Below are 23,350 nucleotides of genomic sequence, written 5' to 3'. Positions count from 1 at the left end.
AACCTTGGGATAAACATTAACCCAACACAGAAACAACCTCCCCAGGAATGCCTCTTTCTGGGGCAGCGTGTCAGGATACAGGAGTGGATCAAGTGTCTTTGCTGCACACGCACTTTTGCATGCGACATCTTAGCTCCGGCATATAGAGGTAACGGTGGTTCAGACCAAAGATCATGCCAGCCCAATATCACACAGGGCCAAAAAGGGGTGAAGAAGGGAAGCCTCCCAGCCTCTACTTCTGCTCAAACCCCTGTTTGCAGCTCAGGGACTTAATGAGCCAGCAGTGGTTTTCTGTATGTTTGGCCATCGTCTACCAGTTCGTCCTCTCAAAACCATATAAACACTTGGTGGCCCCAAAGTCTGCAACTACAGATTAATTGCACATTCAGGGGGGGTAGGGGCAGAAATCTCTACCATCCTTTTTAGGGTTGGAGTTGGTATCCCAAGGTTTAGATTAATGCAGAGACAGAAGGCTTAATTTAACAAGTAATGTTATGCATACATCAAAGCTCAGCAAAGGCTGACTCCGGGGTGGAAAGACACCTGTTTTATGCACAGGCAGAGGAAGTTACTGGGCTGTGCAACCAGGTCGAACTGTTTTTCAACACAACAGCTGGCCATGGCAGCACAAATTATGCTTGTGCACTTCATGCCAAGGTAACCTCTGTTCAAAACACCCGTGGCACTGACTGATAATCACTGGAGGTCTTGCAGAGGCCCAAGGAACCTGCATAGGGCTAAGTTAACGTCTGAGTGCAGCTGGCATCTTGTAACATGAGTTCAGTGCTTTTCAGTAGCTCTAAAGTTTGTGAAGCAGAAGGGAAGTAGAGCAGGGCCCATGAGGATATGCTAGCTTGGCTCCAAGACACAGGTCTGCACAGACCTTGCAGATATTCCTGCATCCACCACATTTTAGTAAAGAATGACCACAAGTGACTGATTGGCAGTATGACCAGAGGACATGGCCCTCAACGAATACATATGTGGATCAAAACCAAGGGCTGGTGAAGATACAACTAAGAACCCTAAGATATCCTTACCTTCTGATTTCAATTAAAAATTATTTTCAGAATTTCCCATCAGGGACAACAGCTTGATCTTTGCACCTTCTTCAGAAAAGTTTATTTTTTAACAGGTCATTATATACCACATAGACCAAACCATAGCCTGATGTATCTCTACAGTATATAAGTAAACATTGGTCTAATAATGCATATTTCAAATGCCTTTTTCAAAAAACATAAGGACAGGATGGAAGAAAAGATTTTTAAGCTGTTGCAAAAGGGTCTAGGAAAAATACAGTTGTAAGTACACTTCTAATTTCCATGGTCTTGATTTCAAAGATCTGTAACAGCCTTTCAAAAATCCGTAACAGTAGCAAAAATCTGCATTTGTGTGCACCCATGCACGTAACAGTATGAGTAAATTAGATTAGCAATATCATCTGTAAAGAAAAACCTTCTGCCTTTTGAGCTTCTATAGCTAGGTGGCATCATTTTAAAACCAGTGTATTTTTTTCCAAGATACTGTGGCAAGATTCCAGTAACATTTCCTTCTCGTCCCACACTTTAACAGTGCGTGCAGCTGTCAGTGACATGCAGGGGATCTACCTCACTCTTGCCTATCTTTCCACTCTCCTCAAAACCTCATTTCCACTTTGATTATTTCCATACTGTGTGATTGGCCTCCATGGCTCTCTCCCAGCTCAGACTTCTGTAATTCTTTGAAACTGGCTGATTTGTCCAGTTGTGTCTGAGGCAGACCATGTGTCTCAGGTGAATAGAGGCTGGTGCTGTTTGCACTAGAGTCAGTGATCTTGGCTACGGCCCACCTGGCTGAGAACAGTATAGGCTATGAATGCTTCCTTTCCCTTCCTCTGCAAGCACTGATGAGTTTATACCACAAGAGGTTTAAAGGAGGCATCATTCATTGAATGGGCTTGGGTTCAAGGTCAGTTTAAAAACATAGAGCACAGCTCCCCTTACAGTGGGGTCTGCTGCATGCTGTCAGTGCCAGCGCTGCAGGCACACCTGGAATAAAGCACCACTCAGCAGGAAAGCGGGGCAGCAGGATCTGGCATCATGTTAAGGAAAGTAAATTGTATTTATCTGAAGCACTTGACTCATCCTGGGTCTGTGGAAGACTGAGCTGCACAGGCAAGGCATCCAGCCCAGGGGATGGGTGACCCTGGGAGGCAGGGGAGAAAGCTATCAGACCACATCCCCAGAGGTAGGCAGGGCATGTCCGTGTGCTAGACCCATGGAGGCCAGCTCCTTGGTTCAGGTGAAATTAATGTTTTTCCTAAAGAATATCAAGCCATCTTTTGTGACCTAGTCCAAGGGGTTTGCAGGTTCACCCCCAGGGTGCCATACTGCATAGGTCAAGCACGTTCAATATTGGAATCTCCTACAGAAAAGACCTCCTCCCTCCCATGAAAGGGCATCAGAGACAGGAATATCAACACAGAAATCTGACACAGGAGGAGCATAACTGTGAGGCAGAGAGAGGTGGCCACACACTCATCCTGACCAATTGTGAGGTGATCAGAAGATCCAGGTGTCTCCAGTAGTCAGACTCCATAACATTAGGCCTTGTCTGGAGTCAGGCTGTGGTTGGTCTCACACTGAGATGAAAGCTCCTCTACAGAGCAAACTCACCTCTGCAAGGCACAATGCTGCCTGGGTCAGGCCAAACCATAGATGGCTCTGCTCAAAGGTAAAGAGGAGAAGTAGCTCCCAGCACTTCACAGCCAGGCAGGGAGGCACACCTTGTACTCCCATGCATTTTCACAGGAACCAAAATAAACCAGAGAGGCAACTCTGCTCTCCCTCAACCCATTTCATTTGTCCCAGTCTGAGATCCATGGAAAGATATCCTCCAGCTCCCAGGACGTCCTCAGGCCCAACACTCATCTGGAGACAGTGTCAGGACTCAGTAACTGCAATGTTAAACACATGGTCTCCTGGCAGGCTAGTCACTCAAGGCATCATGCCTTCAAAGAGCAGGTTTCCTTCCTTTCCAATTCAAAAGCTTTAGGTACCAATGAGGGAGTGCTCTCAGTTCACTGTTTCTGGTGGTTTTACTTGTACATAAAGATCTCTTTCAAGCCTCCATCAGAAAAGGTAGAAAATCCCTGCCTGGATGGGTCTTTTGCACCATGTCAACTTCTGTCGTGGTACCACAACTGATATTTCCTATCAACCTTCAGCTGTAATCCTGAACTGCAGAGGACAGAATGGGCTGAATGGGGAGAAGTAGTGAAGAGGATAAACTTTGACACCTTCCAATCCATTACAAAGTTTGGCTTGGTATCCAAATGGTCTTATACCTACAGCCTTGCTTCCTGGGTCAGATGAACTCCTGCTGTGACCACCTTTCCCCCACTGCTCCATCTCTTACAGACAGTTGCTACTGAAAACCTTCTGCAAGGCAGGAGGAAAGTAATGAGGAATTCTGATTTTGTTAAATCTCTTCTTCCTCTTCACTAACAACCTCCTTCAGGTCCTGAGGCCCCTGCTCTGCTCTCTCTTTTACATAGGCTGCCTTGATCTGTTCCAGCTCGCACAGCTCTGCCTCCAGCTCTTCCCTGTGCATTGACCGTCGGTTCCTCAGCAGTTTCATGGGGAACGGGTTTAAGTCATTGAAGGCAATGTTCATCAGCTTCCTACAATGGAAAAGACAGGTCTGGTGAACCAATTTACTGGCTGGTAACAGATGGTAACAGATACACCAAGTGCATCTTGGGGTAGGCAAAAAGTAGGGCCTCAAATTTCAGCTCTCTGAGCTCAAAAGTCAGCAAGCAGCAGTCTTAAAGAAATCACAGGCAATTCCTTCTCACACAAACACCAACCCAAGCAACACTTCAACAGCTTTACACCACACCATTTTTTAAGGTACTGGTGTGCAGCCACCAGTCAGGAGACAGTGGATCAGATGACAATTCTGATGGTCACTGGGGGAGGAATATTCCCAGCATTGAGCTCTTCTGATCACAGAAATCTTCCTCTCAGATACATGTTGCCATTAAAGGTTGTGAGTGGTGCTGTGATCCCAGATACCCCAGCTACAGCTGAGAGAAACCCAGCAAGTGGAAGCACAGGTTCCAGCTTCTGCAAAAAGAAGGCTGGCCCAGACTTTGTGGCCTGCTCTGCTGTAGCATGCCTTTGCCCAAGCCAAAAAGACTTTAAGTAACACCATGAAGGGAAAGTCAAAAAGAGATCAGCTGATCCATGTCCCATGGACCTGCCAATGTGCATGCATCTCTCTTAACAGACTGGTCACAACTCTTTTTAGGCTGACCTAACAGGCAAGCAAGTACAAACCCAAGATGGAAGGTTGTCTATAACCCACAGTCCTACCTGCCATCCATGATCATTCTCGTGAAAAAGCGTAAGTACTGGTAGATCTCCACACTGTCATGAATTCTTAGGATTTCCTCCTCGTTGTATTTAAAAATCGCAAGAGCATAACGGAAAATCACCTGGAAGGTTGAAAGGTATTTGAGTTGACGAAGTCATAGGCAGTTGAGGGATCACACCCTCCTGGCATAAAACATGGGGTGGGGCACACAGCACTGTAGTACCCAGTGGACACTGGGCTTCTCCTGCTCTCAATAGGCTGCGTTAGGACACACCTAAAGAAGCACAGAGCTGATGCCATGAGAATGTAAGCTAATTTACAACCCCAGAGCATACCAGGTCCTTCAAAAGGACCCCACAGGGATTTCGCAAGGGTTTTCCAGTTCTCCCTATGCATAGGGGCAATGCATGACTCACATTTTCAGATACTAACACTCTGCCCATCTTCTGCTCCCTGTACCTGTCATACTCTCAGTTGTGTCCAGGTCACAGAGCAGAAGACACCATCGCCTGTCAGAAAGCTGTTTCATAGCAGGACTACCTGCTAAGAAGTGCCAGGGATACTGTGCACAGTATCAGGGACTAGGTCTGCCTACCGGCAGCAAGTACACAGACAACATAGAGGCTGGGAGGCATCAAGGCACCCCATGAAACAGGCAGGATAGCACAAGAGGCTCAACCCCACATTTCTGACACGTGTATGCCCATCGCCCTGCCATCATGTCACAAAGGTGGTGCAGATGGAAGGAAGGCCTAGACTGAGAGTTGCACCTTAGTTCCCTCATACAAGAAGGCATCCCACACTCGCAGGAGGATGTCGCTGACCAGGCTGTCCACAAAGGCCACCAGAAACCAATTGAAGGTGATGAGCGAGACATCAATCCGATACTGCTCAAAATGAGCCATGAGGCGAGGCAGCTTCTCTGACAGGAAGTCTTTGAAGACTCTCTGATCTACCTAAAATTGACAAAAAAGAAAACAATGAAGTCCTAGTCAAGAGCAGTCCTGGTGCTGGAGGAGGGGAGCAGTGCAACAGGTCAGCGGCCCACGCGTGCCACAGTAATCACTGCTGCTGCCTTCTAGTCTAACCACACCGTAGGAACAGCAGAGCATCCTTTGTCTCCCAACCCTTCAAAATTACTGAGCAGTGTACTTGTATGCTGTACCCAGTGCAAGGTATGTAGCTGAAACAGGGCCAAGATACAAGCAGAGATACATAAATTCTTCTCAGTTAGAGGATCGCATTTCTTCCCAGACTCAAAGTCAAGAGGGAAAATGCTGCAACATCTTCCTGCATTGGTCTCACTGGGATTTCCTGTGATGTCAAGAGCATTCAATTGTATGACAAGGATTAAAACCTGCTCAGGTCTGAATGACTGTACACGGCCCACAGAATAAACACCTAGAATCCCCCTGATTTCACAAGCATGACCTGATCTTCTCACTTAGCTTCTCTTTGTGGTTCGAGTACTGTTTATGCTCTGATTCTGGTTGCATGAGCCAAGACACAGGAATGCAGTTGGCAAGATTCTTGACCCAGGTTTATAAAGGCTTCACTTCTGCGAAGTTTCATGAGGGGAGGTGCTAAGGAGCAAGATCATGGTTAGGTCTTCTCCTATGCCCTATCATACTACTGCCCCAGCTGTGCCAGCCCACCTAACTTTGGCACAGTAGTAGAAACCAGATGAGGTAATATGTTCGGTCTTTAAAATCTGCAGGAGTTAAACCATAAGCTTTCCAGACAACTCAGAGCTTTTGCTTTATCACGCCAACCCACAAAGCATCACCATAGACCTTCCTCTCTACGTGGATCTTGGCTAGACTTTCAGAGACCAAAGATGAGGTCAGGAAGTCTTTCTAAAAAAAGGGTCCTCACCTGACAGTCTTTTCTCACCAAATGTAGGGGAGCCTCTGTGTCTTCAGTTTGCCATATTTTCCCTGTCAATCACTATTTGTCAAGTATTGAGCGCTGCCTATTAAATCTCACAGCTAACACTACCTGCTCCGGATAGACATTTTGCTATTTACACAGTGATTTGGCTACTTCCCCGGTCTGTGGGTTGGCCTCTCCACCAGCACACCACTGTCCCAGTAAACATTAGTCAAACAATTCAGTTGCACAATCAGTCACTCTCGGCTACTGACGTTTGTAGCCTCATCTACTGTGGGCCCACAGATACAACCCTCTTCTCTCTGAAAGGACCACAGACAATATAGACACCAAGGTCACAGCCAGGCTCACCAGACCGGGCACTGCTGGGAGTAGGTGGTATGGGCAGACAACTACAATTCCATTGATCTGTATGGGATCTACCTTGGCTCTGTGTCTGCCTGGGAGGACATATCTGATACAAGACAACACATCTTGAAAACCTTGAAATCCAGTGACTTTGAACCAGGAGGGTAAGTTACTCACAGAACATTTTACATCAAATGGCCAGAGAGCCTCCTGATCTACAGGGAACCCCAAAGCCAGATCATGAACTGAGGCAAGTACAGTGAATATAAAAATCTCAGTATTTTCTTGCATCTGCCCATGGCACTCCAGAGATAGGGTGCAGTTTCCAAAGAAACATCTGAAGGGCTGCAGGACGGTGCTTTCTTCATACTTAGTTCTACACATGCCAGAGTTTGCTGCTTCACCTCTACTAGACCCTCCCTAAAATAAGTAACTGTGCAATTAATAGGCACCTTCCTTCTGACTAACCTGACCTTCAAGTGATTACTCAGGAGCAGTGCCCAATTTCCTAGTGCTGGGGATCAATTTTGCTGCTCCTGTGTGTGTAACAGCTTTGTACTCTCAAGTCTGCCACACCTCTGCAATGGAAAGGACTGCAAGGTGGTATTACTGTCCTGTGAGAAATCAAACACACTGCATGCTGACTACTTGCTTTTAAACCTTTACTGTAATCACTGTATCACAGTCCAAGCAGATGTGAGGGCGCCCAGCTCACCTGTGACGTTATCAGTGTGTCGCTGTAGTAGTCTGCTGGCATTAGGTTCTCCACAATATGGACTAGGCACCAGAAAGCACTTTCCTCATCTTCCAGGACCAGGAGGGCAACAGCTGCCAATCTGTGATGGACAGTACATGGTGAGGCAACGCACTACTGCAGGAGACATAGGCCAGCACAGGAACTGGAGAATCCAAGATTCCTCTTGGCATGTCTCTAGCTCCATGAGCATCCAAAACATCAAACATGGCAGGACAACTGATCAGAGAGGCAAGTGATCTGTTCTGCAGGTTTCTAAAGGAACCATGAAGCTGTGATTTTCTTTCCTATGTGCCTCTGTCAGCAAACAGGAAGCATCAAATACAGAACTGGTGTGACAAAGCCAGACTCCCCAGCTAATGGGATGTTCTGTAGATCTGCTGAAGTTAGCAGTGTGCTGATTTTGGCTATTTCAATACAGGAAAAAGCTCAGAGATACTCCATATTATGTGACATAGCTCACCTTCCCATACATTCTTCTACAGCCCTTACCACCTTCAGCTCTGACTTATCCCCTTTCAGCAGACTGGAAAGATAGTATCTAATATCAAGGGCTCTCTAGAGCGGAAAATGTCTTTCTGAAGATCATCCAGAAAACAATCAGAATAGCTTACACAGACTTCCCTCATGTGAAATGGTCCAACCAGAAATTCCCTTCTTGTGGCTAGTGACTCTTTTACTTGGCAAAACACTTCTAAGAAGTCTGGTTTTATCTTTCCTATAGCCTTCTTTGGGAAGTGAAAGAAGCCTTTAGATTCCCTGAACGCTCTCTTCTCCAGATGGAACAACCTCAGTTTCTTCAGCCTCTCCTCATGTCATTTGCTGCAACTCCCTCATCTCTTAATACTTCCCAACATTTTCTCCAACTCTTCTCAGCAAAAAGGGGAATCACCAGGGTGTTCTACTGCTGAGCACATTAAGACTTAGAAATTCAGTCCCAGTTTCATGCTGTTATTCTGGGACTGCCTCACCCTACCTCTTATAGCTACTCCTTCCTATTCTGTAACTATGGATACATGAAACAAGTGCATCCTGATGCTTGCTTGATCCCAGCAACAACACTGGGTGAAAAATGGAGGAAAATACCTGTAGCCAGCACAGATAGAGAGGCAGGAGCCTGAGGTTGCTTGAATCACAGCCTAGAGTATGTGTCTACACCTTCTCAGTGCTATCCCATGAAGCAACAGCATACCTGGCTCCTCACCTGTTCAGTCCCTGACAGTATCCAATGGCAGGATTGTGCCAGGAGAATGCCAGCAACACCCTCCGGAGCTTGGGGATGAGCTGGGAGGTGGGAGAGGAAAAATGTTTGTTGTTGGTCAGTGTGCGGGGCAGGTCAAGCTCAATCTGCCGGCAGGCAGGCTGCTCAGTGCTCTTGCTCTGCCGTAACAGCCGCTGGTAGTGGTCAGGCAGATGGCTACAGTGCCGGCTGACAATCCACCTCCAGACCCGTTGCCTATGCTCCACTGGAATGCCACTTCGGATCAGGTTCTTCAGCTCTGCAGAGGGGCTCAGCTCTCCAACGCTGTTCCACCTGTCACGGAGGGGCTTCTCCACTAATTCCTGGCTCCGCAGGTTGTTAGACTTTATCTCCAGGGCTTGGATTTTGGCCAGAAGTTTCCAGTCCTCAACTTCATAATCAGGTACAGTCATGAACCCATACTCATCATACTCACTGGAAGGACACAAGGCAGAGGTTAGTTCAAAGGAGAAGCTAGTACCTGCATCAAGGGCCACTCACTGCTTGGGGCCATGCTAACTACAGCCTGCTGCCAGGTTCCTGTCACCCACACCAGAGCACAGGTACTCCTCCTTCACTTCTCTGGAAGCTACATGTGAGAGCCTGCCATGCCCACTGTTTCAGAGCCTTGAAGACAAATGAGAGCCTGCAGTAATGGCATACACACATAAACTCAACTGTAATTCTGCTCTGAGCTACAACCCAACCCCATCAGACCTCTCTCACCTTGCCTGCTCCCCTGCCCCTAAGGGAGTATCTAGCCCAACCTCTGTACCTTCTCCCTACCACATCCTAGTGCAGAGACAGTTCTGTAGGAAGGGACTGAAAAGGCTTTGAGGCATCAGACCAAAGAACAGAGATCCATAGCCCCTTCTGTTGTCTCCCTGTACACAATGCAAATCTCCTACTGATCAGAAAACACCAGGAGTGCTAATAGTACAGCTCATTGAGGGTTTGTGCATCATCAGTCCACAGGCTGGGATACTTGTAAGATATCATTATATTCTTGACAGAGAGACCAAGCCTGGCCTTGGAGTCTCAACTCCAAAGTTAACGGGAGAACCTGCAAGTCTGATCAATCAGATAAAATGGAAATGGCTACAGAACTGGGGTACTAACTGGGCAGGAAAGCATACACACAAGGACCCCAGCAGCGCTGGTGGCAAAACTCTCTGGAAGTCTCCAGTCCAGCACCACTTCACTGCAGCACTTCATTGTCCCCAGCACTAGAACAGGGCAAAGGTGGCTTTGTACAGCTGGGACTAGAAAACCCCAAAGGATGGAGATCCCCCACCTCCCAGGTGGCCTCCTCTCCTACAGAAGGAATTTATTCTCATGTCCCAGTGTTTACCTCCCAGGCACACCATGGCTGTTGTCACTTGCCATACACTCTGCCACTACCAAGAAAAGTTTAGCTGTATCATCTTTAACTTCCCCTTCCTACAGTGATAAGCTGCTATCACATACTGTGGTGGTTTAGCCCCTGCCGGGGTCTGAGACCACGCGGCCGCTGTCCCTCCCCCACAAAGGGAGTGAAATACAAAGCCCCGAGACTGAGATAAGGAAAGGTTTAATACAACAGTGCAACAGCAACACAACAAACAATAAGAATAACAGTGATAACAATGAACAGAGCAACATATATACCGATACAGCAGTGAGAGAACCGGCTGCACCAACCCACGCGATCACCGATTCTTCCCGCGCTCACGCCAGGAGGTGACGTCAGCATGGTATATGAATAACCCGGCTAGATCTTCCCACCCACTGCTGGGGAAACTTAACCCTATCCTGGCTAAACCAGGACACATAGTCGTGGTGTCCACACCACCAAACCAAACCAGTCTCCTCAACCTCCACTCCTATGTCATGGTTCCAAGTCCCTGCTATAGAAATGTCCCCGATCTTTCTTGCTTGTGCATTCCCCTCCACAGCCAGACTCCTACAAGGTTGTGAATATCACCATGCTCTTGCCCCTTACCTTACAGGGTTCAGGTTAAAACCTTCTTCTGCTTCTTCCTTCACATCCCACTGGAGCGCTTCCTGGATGAGGTTCCTCACCAACTCAGCATGGGAGCTGGGCAGGCCAGGCACAGCCTCCTGTAGCTTCCGCAAGACTGTCAGGTATTTGCTCTCCATCTGGCAGTTTCGTGCTTGCAGGCAGGCACACTGATGGGGAAACAAGAGGGAACAATAGCTCACTGATGGTTCTTCCTGCATTGCCACTGGTATCTACTGGCCTGGCCTGCACATAAAGTGAAGACTTCTAAACAGCAAAGCCCCAGAAAACACATCCAGCAGTTTTCTACATTCAGTGGAACTGCAGCCGTGAATGAATCACTGTGGTCTATGAACAAGTACAAGCTGCAGTAGCCAGCATGCAACAGGGGTTGCTTATTGAGTGGAAGACCTACTACAGCATCACCTACTTTAGCTACTGCATTGCATCAGTGGATGGCCATATCCCAGCCAGCTCAGTTCAGGACACAACTGAAGAGTCACCACTGCAGCTGAGTTCTCTGCAGGCTTTTTCCCTGCTCTTAAGACAAGTTCTCTACCCAACATTGAGCTGTATCCTGACAAAACACACTGCTCCTAGGACTGAGCTATGACCATACCATTTTCAGGATCCATGGTAGCAGCACAGGCAAAGTCACCACATGCCCCTCAGCAACGCCCATCCCATGGCACTGGTACACAACATTTCTCACACACATGAAACCCAACTGAGTTCAAACAGCAGGACAGTCCCAGCCACCACCACATTCCTGGGCACGCAAAGCAAAATAAAGGAATGAGGACTGTTATCCCCACTCCACAAGTGGAGAACTGAGGCCACATAGGTGACAAGACTCACCCAGTGTCTCACAGGAAGCCCAGTGAAGACACCTGCTCAGTGGGAAGCAGCAGTTGAAAACAAAAACAAAACAGAAATGACAGACTTAGGCTGCATATAGAGGGGACAGGAAGGAGCGTGGGATACTGTCAAACTACCACTTTAATCAGTGTTTTGCCTTACATTGAGCATGTGGTCTGACTACTTCCTTTCTGGAGGTTACAGCAGTTTCAGGATCAGAAAAGGGCAGTAAGGTAGGAGGTAAGGCAGGGTTTCAGAGGACTAGAAAGCAAACAGATGTAAGAATGGCAATAATACATCAGAAGCAGCTTTTTGCCCTGTTCCAGAATCCAAGACTGTGGAGACATACCTTAAAACCCAGGGAAGTAAAACCCAGGGAAAACCCACAGAACAAATGCCAGCACACATCACCAGCCTGGGGCAGTGGTTCAGGACCAGAAGGTAGGATTAGACAAGTCTGAGAGTAACCAGGTTATGCATACTTACAAGGCTAGAAATAAAAACAAAGCTGAAGAAAACATAAGAACTCCGATCTAGCTGCAGAACCTGAGAGTGCTGCCCCTCACAGTGCCAAGCCCAGTATTAAAATCAAGACTAGAGGGAGCCAGGGCTCAGTCAGTCTGCCAGCTCTCAGGAAAATTTTCTGATTCCCTACACCTAGTGTTGCTTTTTTATTTGTATCTAAAAGCATATCTGAAATGCAGAAATCTGAGTTAAGTTTCAGCATCCTTAAGACAGAGCTTTGCAGGTATTTTACTTTTATTCAAGAATGAAAACGATCACATCTCATTTGGGAAAAACACAAAGCAGAGAAAAGGTCATACTAAAAAAAAAAAACACACTGGGAAGAAAACTTATTCCTGGTGTGTTTTGAACCAAAATTCATTCCAGTACCAACTTTGGAAAGAAGTTAGTAACAGCTCTCACCAAGGAAAAAAAGTCATTTTGCCTTACCTTCATCAGAAGGGCTTTTTCATTCTCAGCAACGCTTGTCCAAAGTCGAGTAACCTGGTGGATCTCCGAGTTGAGAAATTGGTTCTGGGTTTTGTATGCATCAATATCATCCTGCCACAAAGCAAAACAATCACACAAGGAGAGCTCTTGAGGGGCTTGGGACCCACTTCCAGTTCAGGGACCTCAGGCGTGGATTGTATAAAGGACAAGAAAATATCTCAACAATTTTGTGTTCTGGGGAGAAGACAGGACTCCCCAGGACAAATACTGCCTCCAAGGGAAATCAAGGCACAACATTAAATAGAGTGTCATGCATAGACAAGATGCTTGAAAATGCTAAGTGCACTGCATGTACATGCTTAGAAAACACAGAGACATCTGGGTAATATAAAGCTAGAGAAGCACCTAAGCAAGACGATGAACATATGTGTTTTGTTTTGTGGTTTTTTTTAAACTGACACAAAACTCAGCCCAAAGGCTGGCAGCAAAAAGAAACACTCTCCCACAATGCAGTAAGTGGCTCCTTTGGCAATTCTCCACCCCACACTAACTGGTCAATATAACTGTGCATACAGTGACATACAACAGGCTGGATTTGAGAGAACTGGGATGTATCAGGAAACTGCAAGAGGAACACAGAGGAACAAAACTAGTGAAGGCAGCAAGTGAGACTGCAGCTATGAAACAAAAGAAGAGCGAAGAAAGAGGCAGGCACTGAGTGGTGACATGAAGTCAAACAAAATAGGCTCTGAGCTGAAGCTGAAACTGACCCAGGTGCTTCTGAGCATCCTATTGGTATCAGGTGAGCCCTTCCAGTCTGCCTCTGGTTTGGAGACAGATAGAGCAACTACCAGAAGTATATTCTGTGCTTCCCACAAGGAAACACCCTCCCACTGAATCAGAGGGTACAGAAATGGAAGACCCCAAATGACCTCTGCCATCTCACACACCTTAAGGTGGTCAATCTCCTCCTGCTGCTTATACAATGTCTCTGCAGTGATAGTGTTGCCTTCTTGGAGGGGGTCAGAGAGCTCTCGGGCCATCTGTTCCGTCAAGACCATGATGACTTCCTGTTTGGCGTGGTTCTTCTCCATCAGAAGCTGCACATGTTCCTTGAGTTCCTGGATGTGGCTGTCTCTCAGAGTCAGTATCTGCTCCAGTTCCTTCTTTTCTTGCTCAAGAGTTTCCAGTCGACTGGTGAGATCTGCAATTTGTCTCACTTTGTGGCGCACCAGCTCCAGTCTGTCTTTATCTTCTGCTGCAGTGAGATACATGCTAGATACTCGCTTCTCCTGCTGGGCTGCTTCCAGAGCTTTGTGGAGAAGCTTAACCAGCTCCTGGAAAGGGAACGCAAATCCATCACATCACAGTGCTGCCCAGGACAGTAGCAGCACAGACCCAACCAGTAATGACTGAACAGTGAAAGATCGTCAGGATCCTGAAACTGACTCCTTTCAGAAGCAAAACTGAATGCAGCAATCTTGAAATCACAGTGTCTCCCCAGTAGGGAAGCTCTGCTCTCAGAGCTGGACCTCCAAGGTCTCTGCAGATGACTTGACTTTAGGTGCATTGCTAAAACAAGTTGCTGCTCACACTGTCTGAATTCTGGCTTTCCTACAGTCATCGTTCTTGGGAAGACCAGCAGAGACCAGAGAAGCCAGAGATCTGGTCAGCAGTGTGGCAAAATGGGAGGGAGGGAGGGAGGGAGGGAGGGAGGGAGGGAGGGAGGGAGGGAGGGAGGGAGGGAGGGAAATAATGCAGTCTTCATCTATCTGTGCTACCAGAAGGAAACTGCTGTATCCATTTTAACCTTCCCTCTGCCACAGTTCTCCTTCACTCCATCCCACATGAAGGCATAAAAACTTGCCCCAGCAACATGCTGCTGATTCAGGCTCTGTCATCTCAGACATTTCAGGAAGCAAATCAAGGATGCAGCTGACTGCCCACCATGGGACCTGGCTCTCCTGCCTTTTCTGCTGAAAGGGCTACCAACATCACTAGTGGAGAGCTTGGCATTGCTCAGTGCTTGTGAGGAACAGTACTGTTCAGGAGAGACACCTCTTGCAGTGACCCATGTGCTGATTTCTACAGTCAAATCACTTCTTAATGGTGGATCACTTCAAAAGAACGACCTGCTGTTAACAGTTCCTGCCAGTGTCACAGTACCTATTCAGGATGGTACTTTGTACATTCACTGAGCAATAAAGATGCATGAGCAAGACACCTGCAGAACACACGTGGATTTGTTTTACTTCCTTTTACCAGCCCACCTGCTACCTGAACTTCCTAGTAATGGCTGAATGACAGCCCATCCTCCCCTGCGCTGGGCACAATAAGGCACACACAAAGGAGTAACACCAGGAGCTTCAAATGGCCCCCAGTGAGTGTCTGCTGAGCACTTCTCAGCCTAACACCAAGATACAAGGGAGTCAGTCACCAGTCTCAGGGCTCTGCCCTTAGAAGCAGCAGACTTTTTGCCACACTCACCTTCTGTGACTTGACTTCCTCTGTGAGTGTCAGGATCTGTTGCTGTAGGACACTCATTTTATCCATTGGGTTCCTCTCCCTGGACAGTTCTTCAGGCAAGCCCGGGAAGCCACTGTTCATCCACCTGGCTTTCCTAACCCAGTTCATCCCGGGCTCCATCCTCCTGTCCTCTGTGGTCCCATCCTTAACTGAAAGGAAACAGGGTTAATTTACACAGAATTTGGTTGCTACTATGGACTCCTGAGTCTTGCTATGGGGGGACTCACAACAGTTCATCAGAGAAGACCAACACACAGGACAAGGAAAACTGACCTGCTGGGATCCACAGGGTTGAAGGACAGACAGTAGGCGTCAGTCACAGGTACTCCCAGAATAAACAAAGCCATGACATTTTATGGAACCTGTTAACCCACTTTGCACCCCACCCATCTATCCTGCACACAGCAAATGCAAGTTAACACCATGGAGCAGTAACTTCCCAAGCACGCAGTGGAGCTGCTGAGCTTAGCCTGTGACCGTGCAAAAATTTAACTTCTACCGCAAAGAAATACCAGTATGGGTTGACACCATGGCTGATATTTTTGCCTCTGCAGAAGGTTCCAGACGTAGGAGATAGATGCAGTCTGAAGCAGAGCCAAAAGAGTCAGTCTTGTGCCAACAACACAGGCAGGGACCTGAGACAATGTGATAGAGTTTTCATGTCCCATGATGACTTGCCACCCTCTCCCTCCCTTTCCTGCTAAGTCTGACTCCCTGCTAGAAGGCATCATACTCAGACCAGCCCACACAGCTCAGTAACAAGCACCTGCACATCCTGCCTCCACTTCTGCCTCTTGCTCCTCATCCGGCTTCTCAGGAGGTTCCTGGAATTCACTGAAGCTAAAAACGTTCCCACTGTTCCCCCAGAGCTGCTTGGAGCCACAGATATTGTAGACAGTGTTTCTGAAACAAGAAGAGATCAAGACAACCTAGTGAACAGGTAAAGTCATGATCACTGCAGCCAGTGCATATTCAAGGTATTCAACACCTCATCTTCTACCCCTTCTCCCAAAACCTTCATGTTCTAAGAGAATGAACTGTTCATGGCACTGGTCAATCTGAGGAGAGTAAGGTTGTAACTGGTGTAAATCATGAAGGTGCCACAAAATCAGTATCAGCACAGCAGTGTAAATTAGTTGGAGATCTTTACCTGTATGCTTGAGCCCTTCACATGAATACATCAGACTGCACAGAGGGATCACAGGTAGCAGTAGACCAACCACATCTCTCCCTCCTTTCCTTTCTTCTTTCCCTCTCTCCCTTCCTCTCCTCCTCCTTTCCTCTCTCCCTCTGTCCCTTTCCTTAGCTCACTTCAGAAATCCCCAGGTGCCAAGAAAAACTCAACTATCTACAGCACAGGCAAAACTGCCACAATGATCACATCTGAAGCAGACGGAGAACCCGTGCTCTGAACCACATTCAATAACCTTGCCACAACAAACTCAGTAGACCTTGATGCAGTAAAGAGATTCGGGAACAAAACTGCAGTAAGACCCAGAACCAGTTTGTTACAGCTGCTGCTATCAGGTATTGCCAGAAGCACTTTACAGCATCATGCAGAACCACAAATGCACAAGTATCTTCTTTAAAACCTGTACAAGAAGGTGAGACAGTTGCCTATCTCTACACAGGTCTTTTCCCTTCTCCTCCTGTGTTGTCCACCAGCTAAAACAAAACAAGCCTGTTGTTCTGAGGTCTACAAAAAACTCAGTGTCAGCTACTTCCTAACTGTAAATGAAGTTAGCATTTAGATATTGTTCTCCTTTTGCCTTGCTACTCTAAGGCTCCACAGCAGAAGAGCAGACATCTGACCTCAGAGAACATATTGGCACATAAGATCAGCAGACCTTCATTCCCTGTAGTCTGCAGCTGGCAGTCACCCAGTGCAGCCTTCCTACTTTTCTGTACCTTATGCTGCACTTTGTTTTTCCTCGGAGACAGCAGCAGCTCATGGATCTGATGAACTTGGCTGAAACCAGACATGCTACACTCATGAAGACCCAGCCTAAAGAACCAGAGGAGCCATACAATTTGAAGCTGAACAGAGGCAATTGTTATTCAAGCTAGCAAAAGCAAGGCTGGGGAAGGGGGAGGAGATACGATCATATTAGTTTTAATCAAAGTGAGGAGGAGAGAATGCACAGCCTGCAAAATAGTACAGCTGACTCTGATCCTCTCTGATCATATGGGGGATCTTTCTTCCTATTGGCATCAGATTGTAGCCACAGTATCAGTGGTAAAGAACTACAGCAAACCTCCCCACCAAAAACATTTGGCAGCTGCCAGGCTACCTACCACACTGGTGGCCACTTATACATTTTTGGTTACATGTAAATAAGTGACTAGGACATACTTACGGAGATACTGGTGGGGGTTGTCTTTGTGCAACTGTAACTGCCCAAGCCTTGTAACTTGTAGCCCTGATGGAGCTACACATTGCAACTGCAGAGAGGAGCATCACTGTAGGCAGCGGAAGGTTCACATACTTGGAACTCAGCAAGGAGTAGCAAGCCATGCAGTGTTGGGCCATATTACAGGCTCAAGCGCCTTGTGCTTGGAGTTTCTCCTTTAGAGAGTGCACTACATTCAAGGTCCTCTGAAACCAATGAAAAGTGCTAATGGGCTTCTACCACTAGCCTACAGACTTACAGCTCAACCTGCCCATGTGCCTTTCCAAGAGTGATGTGCAGATGCATCACAGTAGGCATGCAAACCACTACCTAGAAAGCTTAACCAAGCCCTAGGTCTGTCACCAGGATCTTTGCTAAGAGAGCTAAATGATGTGAAATGCATTGGAACAGGGGGATGTGAAAGACCCTCTGGCAGGAAGTTTACTTTTGCTTGAAATATCCTTCAAAAACCTGCTCCATGGTTATTCCACCTAGGCAAGAGTTCCACTTCACACAATATGTGACAGGCAAGGAAGGCACAAACTGACAGACCAGCATGTCAGCCACACTGCAGCTCTCCTCATGCACTTACTGTAGCTCTGTCCAAGGGTGCTTAAGGGAGATGTTCTGCAAAGCAGTAGATGTTTGGGGTGCAGGCAAAGATGCTGCCTTTAAACCCACTGCTTCTGTTGGTGTTTTCACTGGAGGCAGAAAGTCTTCACTGTCAACAACATCTATGTAAAAACAAACCAGGACACAGAACAAGTGAGCAAGACAGAATTTCATGGGACTTTGGCTCCTTCACAAGACTTGAGAGCCACAACATTTTACTACAGGTACATTCCATGTTCAACTGGCCAGGTGGAACAAGGACAGCAGAGCAGGTTTCCTTAGTTTTAGGTCAAATTACAGAAGGTTCCATGTACAAATAGAGTCATCTATTCAAGGACAATCAAGTGACTTTAACCATTTGTATATGAGAATGACTAACCATAAAGAATCAAACATTAACCACCTAAAGGAATAAGGAAGGGAGCTGTTGTTGTTCTTTTCCCCCATCCCAAACAGTGTTTCATAGTTTTAATGTACAGATAATACTCCACAAAACCAGTTTGTTACTAAATCATTGCCTGCTGTACCAAAATGCCAAGGTACCCAGAAACTTTTAGAGCACCTACTAGGGAGGGGGTTATGTGTTTCAATCAAAATGTGCATCTAGTCATAACTACACAGTGGACACCCTGCTTGTGCTCTCCCCTGATCTATCAGCCTGTTTACTCCCACTGCTAGTAATGCACATCTTCATTCCTCCACCGCTGAAAAAAAACTTGCTTGATGTAAATTTCACAGGCTTCTCAAGAGGAAGACGATATACCAGATGTGTACACTTCAGATGCATGAGGAAAATCAAGAGGGAATTCCTAAGATACCTGAGCATCTCCAACCACATGCTGTGGATTAGGAGACAGCCCATTCACATTCATCCATAATAAGGCCAGAAGTTCCAAACATCGACCAAGCATGATAGTGGGCACCTGCATTTAAAAACCTGGCCAAAACCTCTGCCCACTTACAGATGAGGAGCGCCATTCATGACTGGGGGGCTGAAAGCAAAAGAAAGGCTGACATATGCAACACCTACTTGTTCTGCCAGCCAGAGGTTCATTGACAAGCTGGGAGCTGCCCACAGGAAATCTGCTCTGAGCGTTGCAAAATTCCCAACGTCTCATTTGTAGCTGCTGCAGCCAGTACATCATTGCCTGTTTGCTGATTGCCTAACATAACACAAAACAGGAAGGGAAGGGAAGTAATCTCATTAGCATGAGACACAGTCTGAAAGGCTGACCACTTCACTGCCCAAGTCAGCAGAAATAAAGGCCAGTTGTGTCAAGCCTATGCTATATCCTCTGGTCCTAACACTGATTTGGGATGACAGAGTAAATCTTCAGCATTGCCTTAGTAAAGGAACCTCAGTGCACCACTGACCTCATATTAAACATTTTTTGGCTTACTATCCTCCAAGGCTAAGCAGAAATGTCATGATTATTTCAGCCAGGAATCACCCACAGAGCTTCTTAATAGCGATTTTCACAGAGATAAAAATCTAGCAAAGGTTCCTGCTGGAGCAACCATTTCAGACAGGGGAGCTCACTTCTGTTCAGCAAATTACATGTGGACTGCAGGACTCCTCAATGACTTTAATCCAGCACCCACTTCAATTTTTACTCCTACTCTGTTAAACAACGGCCATCTCACAGATAACAGAGTCCCAGTCTTGCCAAAACAGTGCAAGTAATTTAGGTCCAAATGGTAACAGTCCAGGCTGGGAGGACTAATGTGAAACTCAAGCTAAGAGGTATCTTAGCAGAGATGTGTCTGTCCTGATGGGGAATGTTTTGTAACAGACCCCACAAGAAGATGCTGCCCCTTACCTTCAAAGTAAAAACTCTGCTTGGTGTTCTGATCTCAAAAACCCCTTCCCCATTTTCCAGCTTGCAGTCAAAGCTGGCACTGGAGAGATCGATAGACCCCAAAGGGTTGATGTCCTGAGCAGTTCTGTAGTATAGTAAATGGCATTTGTTTCCATCGTAAAAGAACCATCGAGACTTCCAGGTCTTGATTGGTCCCTTGATGCCCAGCTTATTTAAATAGCCACAGAGTTTTTTTCTGGATGTTTCTCTGCTGGGTTTTAGCTGTACATTTTCCGGTTCTCCAGAAGAGGAAAGCATATGTTTCTCTTTTGCTGAGGCGCCATTGCTGCCATTATTGTCTGGATTTGACTTCACTAAATTGCCTGGAGAGGCAAGGGGACAATCTCCACCTTCTGGTCCTTTTTTCATCTCTTTCAGGAAATATACTCAGAATCAGATTGAAACAGGAAATTCTCTAGGTAAATAAATAACAGCAGATCCCGACTATATCATCATTGTTATAGAACCTGCAGCAAATGAAAAAGGAGGAATAAGCTCAGGTCTGGCATACGACAAAAAACATTCCCTAGCTTTCAAAGTGCCCAGCCAAGGTCTCCAACCTCTAGTTTCAGTCATTGTTCCCTGCCTTGGTCAGATCAGCTGACCTGTACATGACTGGTTTCTCCCTCTTCATTCCTACATTAGTCTGGACTAGCAGCCAAGAAGCAGTACCCCAGTCTCTTGAGTGAAAAGTAAGTACAGTCTGTGGGCATACCAAATCAATAACAATAACCAGGGCATTTGAAACCACAGACAACAATGTTAAGTAACAGCTGCAGAAAACATGGCAAGATAACAAGGTCTGGGAGGGCACATACTTGGGTCAAGGGATTTCAGGTAAGTGTATCCTGGCATTTCCACTCAATGTTCAGCTAGTATTTTAAACCATTTTAAGTCCTTATAAATCATTTTGTCAGCTGAGGACTGCTATTAAAAAGCCTGCATGCCATGTGTTAGGTCTCCAATCAGTAGGCCTCATATGATGGATTATGCACCAGAGAAAGTAATTCTGTGATACTTGCAAAAGAGACTTAGTTGCTCAGTGGCCAAAGTAACCTGCTGGATTCCCAAGAGGAACATAATGTGCAACAGTAAAATAGAAAAATAAGACTGGAAGGGATCAGTGAAGAACTCTAGTCCAACTTCCCTCTCAGAGAATGGGTTGACTTCAAAGCCATAGCCAGCTACTTAGGTCCACATTCAGATGATTTTTGATCATATACAAGGATGGCAATTCAGCCGTATTTCTGGGCACTTTTTCAAGTGCTTAACCATATGGTGGGTGTGATTTTTTGCTCAGAGGTGCAGACACCCATGGCCCTTGTATAAAGAAAGCTAAAACTCCCTGAAAAATACCTATAAATAATTTCTTGCATTTTTTTCTTAAGTAAAAACATGGTTTGCAGATCAATAAATTAAAAGACTTTCAGAGACTTCAGACACTAAGGTATCTGAAACAAATGTGTAAACAAATAAATTGTTGCAGTGTTAAGTTAGTGGGAGTCCAACTGCAGACACAAAACTATTAAACATGACAGCCAGCTGCGTGATAACAGGTGAATGGAGATTAATACAGTGCAGCACACAGAGATGTTCCCCAAGCTCACGCTCTTAGGAACGACTTATCCTCATGACTGAAAGAAGGGTTTCCCATCCTAGCGCTAGCTAAGCCCCATCACATTTACTGCTGTCCCCGCTCCTGTTTTCCACATTAACTTTTTAGACAACTATAGATAATGTTCCTGCTTTTTGGAAAGCCTCTAAATTTCTTTTAGTTCACTCCCCTGACACCATGGGTCCTGCTGCTGAACACATTCACAAATGCCAGGAACAAACAATGCCTCAGCTAAGCTTCTGAAACACCCAAAAGCTTCATTGCCAAGCCAATTTTGCCTGGCATGAAGGAATCATCATCATAAGAAAGAAACAGTCTCAAGTCTCTCTAACCTGGGGCTTTTATGGGAGTACCAGCATAAGGACCTCCTGTACCACCTGAAGACTCCATCACACTTTCACCTCTTGCCAGCATTATGGTCCATGTGTCCACACCATTAACAATATCAAGTAAGCATTTTGGGTTCAAGTACCAAGTTATAAGGAGTCATGTCAGATCTGCACTGCAAAGCACTCTAGAGAAGATCTCACCTCCTTAAGATAAGTGGAGAGATGCCCCTGGAAGTCACCATCTGCTTGCATAGAGCTACTGCTGCAGGCACCACCAAGCAGGTAACTGCAGCCTCCAAAACAAATCCAACCGCTAAAGAAGAGGGGCTTCTGCCTCAAGTTTCCTTCGGTCCAGTCGCTGCCTGGGGTCTGAAAGAGATATTCTGCTGAAAGCAGCTCTGACGCTGACTCATCAACGAAAGGAGATCAGGGTGAACCCTGCACAGACCCTTCTGGAGCTGCCGTTGTGAGCAGCACAAGGCGGCCCTACCGCCCCTCCCCGTGCCTCCCCCAGCGCCGCAGAAGCGCCTCCCAGCCCAGCTGCACCGCGCCTGGGCACAGGCGGAGGCTGCTGGAGCCTGGCACAGGGCTGCGCGGCGCGGCACGACGGCGACCGGACCCTGGCACCACTTGTACCGCCCGGGCCAGGGCGGGGGGACATCCGGGCAGCTGGCCAGGGGATGGCGGGAGAGGGGCGGTACGGGGGACCCGCGGCCGGGGGTACCTGCTCCGACCGCAGAGGCTGCACCGGCCGCCGCCGCCCCGCGCTTCCTGGCGGCGGGGGCCGGCGGGGGCCGGCGGGGCGGGGCTGGGCACGGCGCGGCACGGGGAGGGCGGCGGGGGCGCGGAGCAGGAGGGCTGCGAGGCGGAGGACGGCAGCTGCAGACACGAAAACAACAGTTTAAAAAGGAGATTTCAGCCGGGTATCGGGAAGAAAATGATTCACCAGGGTGATGCGGCACGCTGAAGGCAAGCCCAGAGTGGGAGAGCTCATGGGCTGGAGGGGACCAGCAGGTCTCATCTGCTGGGAGGAATGCGCCCCAAGCCTGCGAAACTGCCTGTGTAGTGGATGGAGACCCGCCACTCCCAGACCCTGCAGTACAAGAGTCACAGCCGTGCAGTCAGCTGGGGCAAACTGGCTAAGGTGAACAAATTTCACACTGTAGAAACGGTGGTACCTGGTGCCACAAGAGGCTGGAAGGATCAAGCCTCAGAAAAAGCCTCCAAAAGAGGTTCTGCAGGGAATAGTTGTCAGAGACTGCCCTAAGCCACCGGCGCAGGTGCTGGGGGAACACAAGAGGACTGGACACACAGCACAGGCAGGCTCACCCGCTCTCTGGCAGCTGTCTCTCCTCCCGCCAGCCCTGCCAGGCGCTTGCTGGGCTTGGTGGGCCCTCGCCTGGCCTGGGAAGGCACTTACGCCCTGTCCCCAGCATAAGGAATCTGTATGTCTTTGACTTTCTCTGCCTGCAATGGTAGCTGAGCCTTGATGCAACTCATTTCTGTTGTTCTCAAGGCACCCGAGTTTAGCCAACTTTAGTTTTATCACCAACATTAGCCAAGTTTAGTACCTGAGCAGCAAGAAGCAAAACTGTCCAGATGTCTGGTGACCCATCC

At 47.3% G+C, this 23,350-nt stretch overlaps 1 protein-coding gene across 4 annotated transcripts; it reads right to left on the bottom strand.

Annotated features, from left to right (window-relative positions):
* Window positions 1-1,099: 1,099 nt before the first annotated feature.
* TBC1D2 (TBC1 domain family member 2) lies at window positions 1,100-22,610 on the bottom strand. 4 transcript variants are annotated; one of them, XM_074856446.1, is made up of 15 exons: window positions 22,458-22,610; window positions 21,935-22,102; window positions 19,751-20,256; window positions 18,961-19,093; window positions 17,911-18,052; window positions 15,695-15,831; window positions 14,890-15,077; window positions 13,353-13,739; window positions 12,403-12,513; window positions 10,573-10,760; window positions 8,556-9,026; window positions 7,313-7,433; window positions 5,130-5,315; window positions 4,359-4,480; window positions 1,100-3,664 (listed from the first exon to the last, which is right to left on the bottom strand). In XM_074856446.1, exons 3-15 carry the CDS (start codon window positions 20,156-20,158, stop codon window positions 3,463-3,465), a joined length of 2,796 nt encoding a protein of 931 aa, XP_074712547.1. In that variant the 5' UTR covers window positions 20,159-20,256; window positions 21,935-22,102; window positions 22,458-22,610; the 3' UTR covers window positions 1,100-3,462. The 4 variants fall into 4 exon arrangements, with proteins under 4 accessions (XP_074712547.1, XP_074712548.1, XP_074712549.1 ...); XM_074856447.1 differs by lacking the exon at window positions 22,458-22,610 and having other exon boundaries at window positions 21,935-22,171; XM_074856448.1 differs by lacking the exons at window positions 18,961-19,093; window positions 19,751-20,256; window positions 21,935-22,102; window positions 22,458-22,610 and having other exon boundaries at window positions 14,890-15,072.
* Between the last annotated feature and the right edge of the window lie 740 nt (window positions 22,611-23,350).

Source organism: Strix uralensis, chromosome Z (assembly GCF_047716275.1).
Source record: "Strix uralensis isolate ZFMK-TIS-50842 chromosome Z, bStrUra1, whole genome shotgun sequence".
In the NCBI taxonomy this organism is placed as follows: domain Eukaryota; kingdom Metazoa; phylum Chordata; class Aves; order Strigiformes; family Strigidae; genus Strix; species Strix uralensis.
Note: the sequence above shows the minus strand (reverse complement) of the source record. Positions and strands in the feature narration are given on the sequence as shown.